Genomic DNA, 10,858 nt, shown 5'->3' with positions numbered 1-10,858 from the left:
CTTGGAACCATGTAAACATTTGATCATATGTAAATAGAAAGGGACTATTTTTTTAAATAAAGTAAATAAGTTTGCCCATGAACCTAGTCATTTCTTTCTTTCCCCAAATGTTTGCAATTCAATTTACAATATCACACCTAAGAGGCATAGTTTGTAGCGTATATTTTAAAATGAGAAAGTAAGAATATGCTGTTTACCTGAAAAACTTCTAGAAAATATTGAGCAGGGCCTCAATTCTTGTTCTATGAAAAAGTGAATTTAAAACTTTTATAAGGGAAGAAATGTCAAACGAAAACGTTTACAAAGAAACGTTTTTTTAATTTCATAATTTCACCGAACAAGAATTTATCTCTCGAAGGGAGTATTCGATTTGGTCCAAACTTGGTAGATCGTAATATTATTGTCAAACTTATATCGAGTTCGGAGATGGGCAATATCGGTCCACTCCTTCTGGTACCTCCCACAGAAAATGTCAATATTTTCAAAGAAAATAATTTACTCTACAGAAAATGAACGGATAGTCCGATTTTGCTCCAACTTTGCAAATCCTAATATTTGCAGCAGTGTTAGGTCAGGTGCGAAAATGGACAATGTCGGTCCACTCCATCTAGTACCTCCCTCACAAAGGTTCAACATTTTGAATAATTATTGCTCTTATAAAATGTGATGTAAGAGTCCGATTGACTTGAAATTACACACATTACAATATTTTTATTAACCCATGGTATGTGTGATGATAGAATATATCGGTCTACTCCTTCTGGTTCCTTCCCCACAAAGGGGGAAGCTCATAAAACGCGATATTAACATTCGACTCTATTCAGACTTGGCACATCTCACTATTTCTATCAACACAAGATCTGTTATAAAGATGGTAGTGAACGGACCAATTCTTCTGGCACCTTCCGCACCAAGGGTCAAAGTTTTTAATAACCAAAAAGAAATAAGCATCTGGTTCTCTTCATATTTCATACATCACAATGTTTTTAGTAACCCAAAGTCTGGCGTGAAGATGGGATATATCGGTCCACTCCTTCAGGTACCTCCCCCACAAAGTGTCAAAATTTTGAATATCTTTGAAGCTCATAAAGCGGGAAATTAACATCCGATTCCATTCAGACCTGGTACATCTCAATATTTTCATTAAAACAAGATCTGTTATAAAAATGGTAGAGATCGAACAATTTCTTCTGGTACCTCTCCACGCAGAGTTTAAGATTTTTGAAAAAAAAGCAAAACGCACAAAGGAAGCGAAATAAGCATCCAACTCACTTCAAATTTCACACATCCAAATATTTTTGCTGACGCAAGATCTGTTATGAAGATGATATATATCTGCCAACCCCTTCTGGTACCTCACCCACGAAGGCTCACAATTTACAATACTTATATCTGTCATAATTGGCAAAACAAGTAGGCGTCGTTTGAAAAATGAAATAAAACTTAGTTTTATTATCACTAAAATAAAAACTGACCAAAAAGAACACAAAAAAAAATAAAATAAAACAAATTGTTCATCATATAAAAAACATAAAAAAAACTTCAAATTATTTTTACTGGTTTGATATATATTTCTTAAATTTGTTGTCTTAAATTTACACGAAGGATCGTAAGCGTGCATTGAAGTCGTCGTGCATACCTACATATTTTAATGTACACCCCCTTAGAAAAACGACCCCATCCATCTTGTTTTTCTTTTCTTTTCCCTTTTGCATGTAACATGCAATATGTTTGAATTCATGCTTGTGTGCTTCATATATATGTTATGCTAAGAAGTTTACTCAATGTTGTTAATTTACTACCTGAAATGTGAATCTTGGGAAACAACAACCGACTGGTATTAAATATTGATTATTTCAGAGGTGTAATACCAATTTAGGAATAGCTTGCACAAAGGTATTACCAATTTGGGAATTACTTGAATACATATTTTGTTCAAGTTTAGGCATCATTTGTATTAGAAAAACACACAAGACATTTAGAATAAATACAAAAGGCTTAATCACGAAAGTAGAAAACTAGCATCCAGCTTGAAAATTAACTTTTTCATTCCGTGTGTAATATCCCTAAATATTCGTCGTAGACCCCATATTCATAATCAGCATAAAATTCTGTCTATTGATATCACGATACGGCCCACATTATTTGATGTAAAATTTGGCAGAACAATTTGTATTGTGCCTAGGATGGTTGGTATTTAAAATGAGATATATCGGTCCACGTTTTCGTATTTTTCCACATATTCTTTAGTTAAATATAATTCAGATAACGTCAGAACTTGACTTAAAAGTTTTGAAATCTTAAGAAACTCGAAATGTGAGGGTGTCTGTGCTTAATGTAGTCAAATCCTCCTTCAAAATCAAAATCGTTAAGAACTGCAGATCTTTTATTGAAACCGTATCGATAGTTATAAATTGAGTTGGATGAAATCGATGACTAAGAAGAAGAGAAAATAGAAAGGATGAGTCGTCCCTTCTGCTTGTAGCCTGGATTTACGAAGAGAAACTCTTATTTTTACAAAGAACCCTATCTAGTGGTAATTTAATGATGCTATGAGCCTAGACCCAACAAACCCATATTGCTCTTTGCACCTCTCAATTTCAAGAAGAATCTCTTTACTGTGAAGATAGACAGGTTGTCTGAAGAACATGACTCGCAGACGGCCTCAATGCTGTCGGTTTGCCTGCAAATTCCAACCACATGGGTCATGACGAAAGGATCAGCTTTGGTGGAAATCTTAAAGACAAAGTTTACTGGATGTTGTTTCTTTATTCAGGGTCCAGAAAAATAGAGGGAGTCAAGAGAGAAATTTTGATAGTTTTGTTACTGAGAATTATGGAAAGCACAAAATGTCTTATTTCATAAATTTTTGAGCTTTCTTCGCACTGGCACATGTACGAGAAAACGTGATTTCGCTCAATTCTGAAAGTTGTCTGGTCATATTTTACCATATATTCATATGGGTGAACTTACTCTGCATTGTAAATCATAAATTTGTTTAAATATTTTATTTCAGAATCTGCTGGTTTTCTGTTGTGCAGTTCGCTTTATAATGCCTTCCTAACATGTCCAGGGACGCTTAAAACTCCATTGTTAGAAAATGATAAGCAATAAAATATTTTACCCTTGCTTATAGAAATAGAAGGATGAGAGGGGACATTAAAAAAGGTTTTACCATGCAATTTTTTAAGAAACTCGAAAAAATTATAATTATTTTATAAATAGCTCTGTAAAAACGTAATCGTTTTGAAATATCATTCGACACATTCTGCAACTAAACAAATACTTATAAATATTAGCAGATTCATGTTATTAAAACTTTCAATCAGAGTTCTCACCCTACCTTATTGATATGTTTGCGAACAGGCGGCTTTTGTTTTTATACTCCTAAAAATGCATCCAAATATTCTCTCAGACAAAGTAGAATGCTGTCAAAAAGATTTTATTTTATCCATTCCTTGGAGGGTTAGTTTTGGGCAGGGCGGCAGTGTATGTGTGTGTGCAAGTGCTACAACAAATTCGACGTATTCAATTAATCTTGATGTCCATTAATTTGTTTTCCATTCATTCGTTACAACTTCAAAACAGACGTCAACAAAAAATAAACGGGCTATTGGATCTTCTGCTACGTCTTTTTCTTCGTCATACGTGTGGCACAGTCTGAAGTGTTTTCTTGAGGGCAAAAAGATGGAGTACTTGAAAAACAAAAGGCCAACAAGCAGAGCAAATGACGAGAAAAATAAAAAGATGACAACCGGAAGATTTGGATGCGGGTTTAGCTCACACAAATCGTTTTGCTCAAAAAGACAATTCTGTCAGTTTCCAAGCCAGCAATATTCATTTACCACCACTACCGTCGCTTATTGGACAGCAGAAAGCATACATATTTCACTTGTACATTAAACGATGATCTTCACTTTCACACGCGGTACTCTCGTCACAGAATTTACCTATGACGCGGCGAGTGTTTTGTTGGTACTTTTTGTATTTACCCCGCCGTACAAAGGGTATCAAGGATATTTATTTATAAATTACACTGAACTGCGGAGAGTACTAAAAATAAATCCAGCCGAAGGGGACGGGTTGGCAGCAGGCAGGCAAGATAATGAATGCAAAATTAAGATGAGTAATCATAGCCAGGCCTATTTTAACGTAACCCAAACAAGGCCTTTTTTCTTTCCGTTTTGTAATATTACAATTGCCCGTTTATTATATTTCTGGGGCCCACATTATTTGTTATTCACTAAATGAAAAAAAAAAAAACACTGCACCACACACTCCATACACACGATTCATGCATGAAGTATAAAAATCAATCAATTCTAAAAAAGACCGACGAATTTCGTTTCATTCACGTTTCTGTTACGTAAATCGATTAGTTAAACTAATTAGAAACACAAGTAGTAATAAATACCAGCGTTCAACAGAAATATTCGGGTAAGAGAAAATAAAAACAGAATTCATAAAGTCGGAAAAAATTGTAAATTTGTTCGTAGTCAAGCGATAGTTGTTATACGTTAAAGAACAGAGTTACACTGTTGCCCATGGCAACGGCGATGCAAATACTACACATGACGGCGATAGAATTTAAGAAAGGGCACATTGAAGTATAGCCAACACATTGCAATTAGGGCTCTGTAAACCTATCATTTATATAATCGATAAGTTATTTCAAAAGAAAATATTTTTAGTAATCTTAGATTTGGTCTTTTCCAGAACTGCATGAATATAAAAGTTTTTACAACGATAACCTATCGAAAAAATACATGCAAAACTAGTAGATTCTTGCAGGTTCTGGAACAGACCAATTATTGGCCATTCTGTGAAAACAGTGCGTTTGTTAAAAGAAAAGGAAATTACATGTGTTTGTTGTTTTCGGTTCAAACGCCGAATCTACCTTATAGTTTTTGTGAATGCTCATGAAAATACCTATCGAACAAATGCTTTATTGATTGGCTCAAACATAAGCGAGATGGTTTTAAATTTTTTAAACTCTAGTTCTCGGAAAATAAGTTTTTTCTTAGAGAATGGACTTGGGTACAATTTGATTTCAGGAGTTTTCGTTTTTTACCATGGCTTTTAGGGTGCAAGTACATAAGAAGCTTGAAGTCATGGCTAGGCATATTTTGTGACATTTCAAAAAGGGATTCCATTATAATTTGACATTAATATGCCTAGTCATGACTTCAAACTTATTATGTACTTGAACCTTTAGTGTTACTTATATTTGCTCTGTTCCTGAACTGCAAGATTGTATAAGTTTTTACTACGATAACCGATTTTCCACTATTTTTGCAATTTTTTTTCGATGTCATAAAAGGGAAAGTAAAAATTTAAAAAAAAAAATAAAAAAAAAAAACTGTAACATTAGAACTGTAAAAATTTTAGTTCTGGAACAGAGCAATTTTTGAATAAAAAATAAAAACTCAAAATTAATTGCCAAAACAATTCTCCCTTTCGATTCCCCTTACCTAATCTTTCTACAAACTGAGAAACTGTGAACATGCCTAATGTAAATTCGGAGTGTTTGAAAACAAATTGAAAGAGGCAAAAAAGGTAATTGAGGAACTTTGTATAAAAATACCTGCTTGTGGTAGTATTTTGAATATATATTTTCGTTTTAGAAACAGCCAAATAAAAAATATATATTTCTGTTACTTTGGGACCTTAAATTTCACCGGAAAATTTAATTATATGTATTTTTTTTAAACCAGCTTAAAAGGCCTACCTTTGGTAAGAATTTCAGTTTGTCCACCAACTGGGTGTATATTCAATTTAAAGCAAACTATATACACGTTTTCTTCACAATGGAAACAGTGTTTTGTAAAAAAAAATATTTTTACAATTGATTTAAAAAGCTCTTATATCTATTCGCCTTTCTAGGACCTCAACACAAGTTTTGGGTTTGAAATTTACAATTCCCAACTCTTTTAAAGACTTCATTTTTTCCTCCAAGGATGTTTCTTCGCTTTGTAGAGTTTCGTGTAATAGCATAGCAGTGCCAAGGGCACAATTTAATAATTTGTTGGCATCATGGATTCTAAGAAAAAAAAAAAAAAAAACAACAAAATTAGATTAAATTTTTGGAGTATTAAGTCATTTTTGTATATACCTCTTGAACAATAAATCTGGCCTCCTACAATATTGACCAAATAATGCAAATAAATTACGTGTCATATCGTAATTAAATTGGGCTGCTCCAGCAGGTGAGAATTTTGTGTTCATAATCATACTGTCCAATATATAAGCATCGATTTGTTGTGCTATTAATCTCAGAGTCAAATTAAAAAGATTAGATGACAATTCTCTTTCTAGATTGTGCAAAACTGTGACCATCACTTGGAACATTTCTCCGGCACTTGGTGATAATATGAAAGGCTCTTTATTGTTTTGGTCTGGCATGGTGGGCCAACAGTCATGTCTGTATGGCATTGATTTGGCTTTAATTTCATTAACGGCCTTTGTGGCTAAGTTCTTCAATAGTTTTTCAGTCCAATGTTCAAGTTCGGACACGGGATTTTCAAAGACCGAATTGATTTCATCGGCATTCGGGCCAACCAGGGCCGCATGTAAGTGCAAATAGTGTACATTTTCACCCCATTCACTCAATACCATTTTAATGTAATTAATGGCATTCAATATGGGGATACTCTCCACCATGCCGCTACTATGAAGTTGCACAAGGCGACGTCGAAAGTTATCTATCAATTCGAGTTGTAAACTTAAAAATTGTAATTGATGTCCTGGTTGTATTAAGGAATAATAGCGGTCCTTTATGGCCTCTAGCAGACGTATAAATTGATCTGCACACTTGGGAATTTTTAAATCATCATCGTATATATTAGGATCAATTAGTAGCCAGGGATTTTCGGCTTGCAGTATCATATCCATTTTCTCAGAGCAAACTGAAAGTATAAACAGTCGTTAGTGGGATACAATTTCATAAATACAACATCATTACATCTTTCTTCCAACGATATCCATTTGAGTAAATACACTGGTTGGGTAATTACACATATAGCACTGGGAAAGCTGGCAGGATATCCAAAATTTTCTCTTAATTCAGCTTCAAATGCCAATGTTTCATCTAATAAATGTGCGAAAAGATTTTCATCTCGACTTATTTCCTCAATGTCTGCTATAAGTTTTTCAATCGTCAATTGAACTAAACCACGCATAAATTCCAACTAAAAAAAGAAGAACAATTTGTAGTATAGCCATGAATATTATGAGTAATTATTTCCTTACCCTGATATTGAAGTCTAACTTTCCTGCTTTAACTGCAGATGTTTGGAATGTTTTTCCAACAAACAGGTGAGTCTCTTTGCCCCAGTTTAAGATTTGCGTATAAAACCATTCAGGTTTATCCAAACGATTTGTCTGTTTCACACCTGTGAAGTGGTACATAAATCTGAAAGATTCAATTACAATTATACTAGATGTATCAAAATATGTTGCTCGATAATAACTAACCGTTGTCTATAGGGTGCCACTAAATACTTAGTTACAGTTGATAAGGGTTGACAAATAATGCTGGGGGCTATCATTTCCAGTTGTTCAGTTTCTTCAGCTGGTGATTTTAACTAGAATAGGAAATTTAATTCTATGACACATTTAAAATCAAATATAAAATATTTTGAACACACACCAAAAACAGATATTCGGCTAATAATTGCGCCTTGGTAATGTTATCGGCAGATGGTTTGATTAATAAGGAATCGTGTTCTTTCTGTCCCCATTTCAAAGATTTGAGCACATTTTCAAATTCTCTGTAAAAAGAACACATATGTAGTGTTTATGGTATTTAGATTCCATATTCTATGGATTCCATACTTGGAAAATCTCTCCTTTAGCAAGCTGTGCCAGTGAATTGCAGTTTGAGTGGCAAATGTTTTGAGGAATGGAGCTTCGACACTGGTAAGACGTCCGACAACGCTGTGATCATAATCTCCTTCTTCGTATAAATTTAAGTAGAGATTTATCATTTTAGATTCATCTTTGCCATTTATACACTGCGTAAGAGCGTTACTGGAAGAAAAAAATTTGAATGAATAAATCTGCTTAAAATCACTCATCTTATCTCTAATTAATTAATTTTTATACTGTTGTGTGAAACTTAACTACAAAAAAACCAACCTAAGAATATGGGTTGGATTCAATTATAAAGTTCCAGTTCTAAAAACATTTATATGCTCTATTGAACTCAGTAGTTATACGATTTTTTCCTTTTTAAGTCTTCTACATTTGTTTTACTACACAAGCGAAATAAATCCTTTAAGAACCGCACAAATCAAGTTTATATATTCTGAATAGATGTGTATTGAAATCATAAGTATATTTTTGTAGTTGGCCATTACATGAATTTTCAACGGTTTCGTATCTATAGACCAAAACTGGGGAAAAGGGATAAAACTGTGATTTCTTAATACTGTTTCGTCTTAAGGTCTTTTAATCGGTAAGTACACTCTCTAAAGAAAATGAATTATGTCGATGGTTGGTGGTGAGTTATGGATTTGGCATATTTACATACCTAATTTCTTGTATATCCTGAACTATACGCAAATATTGAACCAATTGTTGCAATTTTCTGACTTGCTCCAAATCCGGTTTGACAGCATTCAATGCTTTATTGGATTCAGAAATGCGTTCTACGAGCTTTTTGCCAAACTCTTGTAGTTTGGCCATTTGGAAGTCTATGGTATCACAAGTATGTTGTTCACATTCAAAGGCAGATTTGAAACTGGAGATATTATTCGGCTCTTCATAGCTAAGCTAGAGTATAAAAATTAGCATATTTAGCCATAGGTCCACACGATATAAATTGATATTTACCTTTTCCCGCAAAGTTTCTAAACGAGACTTGTATTCATCAACCAAAAGGGAGGCTCTGTGGAGTTTCTTAAAGTCGCTGCCAATTTCATTATTAATACGAGCCAGTATGCGCTCTTCAAATTTGTTATTCACTTGCATTTTAGACATGATGACTGTTCGTGTGCTATTTCAATATTACAAATTATTCAGTAAATTATAGTGAGTGAGTAAGGTCTTTTAAATTAGACCAAAGATATCCAGTTACCAAGACACCAATGGTCATCCAATTCGTTTTAGAACTCGGAGAGAAGTAGGGCCTAGTTATTGCTGACTAACAATTGAAGGCACTATCAACCGATTAACTTAAACAAACATTGATCAGTTGTTCCCACAGTTGATATTTTAGGCCAAAAAGACTTCTGGTTTACACAAACTTTAGATTTTCCACGGATAGAGTCATCAGCAAGAAACCTTATTCCACGACAACAAAACACGTCAAGTTGGAAACCAAAATGAAAGACGTCCCCAACGAGACAAATAAGACGGCAAAAAGTAATTCCCGATAAAAAGTAGACAGAAAGCAAAATCACCGAGTACCTCTCTTGTTTACGAAAGAGACATGAGGACAACGGTTTCTTCTTCTTCAAAGAACAGCCGATTAATGCAGTACTTTTTGAAATTGCCAGATGCACGTACTATAGTGCTTAAGGTGCTATCAGACGGCACATGTTACACAAAAAATTATGTTGCCGGACACATACATCGTTTTTCATTGTTACAAGTTTCATTTAAGTATGAACTGTCAGATAAGCAAAAAACCAGACCATCTTCCCTTTATATTTTAACGTAGAGTTTACTGAATTTATGTTGCCATATATTATATTGATAATATGACAATAACAACAAAATGTATTTACATATACAAATGGATAACCCTAATCGAAGAAATGAATTATAGATTTATTTCACGAAATTAATTACAAATTATTTTTGTTCATTATTTTTAAACCAAATTAAGATGACATTTCGAAAAAAAAAATGCATAGTTTTACAAAAAGCTTGCCATATCTCTGTAAAAATCATTTATTTAAGTAAGGGATAACAAAAGTGATTGTAAAGGAATGATATAATAAATGTCAGTCGCAATGTACGTTTCATGGTTGAAGAAAACAGGTAGACGCATCGACATAGGTGACGGGACAACGAACTGTCAAACCCATCATGGAATTGAAAATTCCATTCCATTGGCGTCGCATAAGAAAGATTTAACAAAATCTTCCTTTTTTTGTAAAAACATTTGAAAATTTTTGACACATCAATGTTGATGTATCTACTTGTATTCTTCTACCATGGTACTTTTCTTCTGGTTATTGAATTTGTTTTCTTTTTTTCATTTTCCAAATCAATAAATATAAAAACAAAATTGGCAGAAATCGGACAAGCTCAAAGAAAAAAATTAACAGCTAATAGCTTTCTTAAAGGTTGACCTAGTTCGATTTTGGCCCTAGGCTCCTTTGTTCATTTCCGAAGAAGCCAGCCGATGACTTAAGCCAGCCAAATAAGCGCTTTATGTATTCCCAGCTTTACTTTTAACTGCATGGTAGAAAAATCCATAAAGCGTGGGAATATAAATAAGTAGATTTTTTATATATTTTCTTATACTAAGTCAATCGTAGTATGTTTTGATACGCAATTTTCAACAGTTTTTACAAATTTGAATAATTTTTTATTCAACATTATCAATTCCAAAATTGGTTTGACAGTTCATTGCCCCAGCAGCTGTGTCAATGCGACTACCTGCATTTTTCTACCATGATATCCATACTAAACAAACATCAGCTGAGCGGCTTTTTACACTAGTCATTTTAATAGACTCGAATTCTAAATCCATCTGTACAAATTTTACAAAATTATTGATATGACAACATCTCATTGTCAAAATGTACAATTATATACACAAATCATTGATGGGAACCTGTTTTCCAAGCAGTTAAATTGACAAGAAAAGTTACGGAAAATGCTGAGATGGATATGCTTTTTTGAAATG

The 10,858-nt window shown here is 33.5% G+C and overlaps 1 protein-coding gene across 2 annotated transcripts; it reads right to left on the bottom strand.

Annotated features, from left to right (window-relative positions):
* Nucleotides 1-4,242: 4,242 nt before the first annotated feature.
* Nucleotides 4,243-9,434, bottom strand: LOC131806941 (RINT1-like protein). 2 transcript variants are annotated; one of them, XM_059131887.1, is made up of 10 exons: nt 9,246-9,434; nt 8,833-8,995; nt 8,531-8,772; nt 7,834-8,028; nt 7,649-7,769; nt 7,474-7,583; nt 7,249-7,411; nt 6,962-7,187; nt 6,113-6,905; nt 4,243-6,040 (listed from the first exon to the last, which is right to left on the bottom strand). In XM_059131887.1, the coding sequence occupies exons 1-10, from the start codon at nt 9,269-9,271 to the stop codon at nt 5,851-5,853; spliced, it is 2,229 nt and encodes a 742-aa protein (XP_058987870.1). In that variant the 5' UTR covers nt 9,272-9,434; the 3' UTR covers nt 4,243-5,850. The 2 variants fall into 2 exon arrangements, with proteins under 2 accessions (XP_058987870.1, XP_058987871.1); XM_059131888.1 differs by having other exon boundaries at nt 9,077-9,377.
* Nucleotides 9,435-10,858: the final 1,424 nt, after the last annotated feature.

This window comes from Musca domestica, unplaced genomic scaffold (assembly GCF_030504385.1).
Source record: "Musca domestica strain aabys unplaced genomic scaffold, Musca_domestica.polishedcontigs.V.1.1 9, whole genome shotgun sequence".
NCBI lineage: Eukaryota > Metazoa > Arthropoda > Insecta > Diptera > Muscidae > Musca > Musca domestica.
The sequence above is the reverse complement of the archived record's forward strand: the minus strand, read 5'-3'. Positions and strand labels throughout refer to the sequence as shown.

Coding starts and splice junctions, on each gene's coding strand:
- LOC131806941 (XM_059131887.1), bottom strand. CDS start 9,271: ATGACTCTATCCGTGGAAAATCTAAA. Junction 8,773..8,832: donor TAGAAACTTTGCGGGAAAAG/GTAAATATCAAT, acceptor TTTATACTCTAG/CTTAGCTATGAAGAGCCGAA. Junction 6,906..6,961: donor GATATCGTTGGAAGAAAGAT/GTAATGATGTTG, acceptor TTATACTTTCAG/TTTGCTCTGAGAAAATGGAT.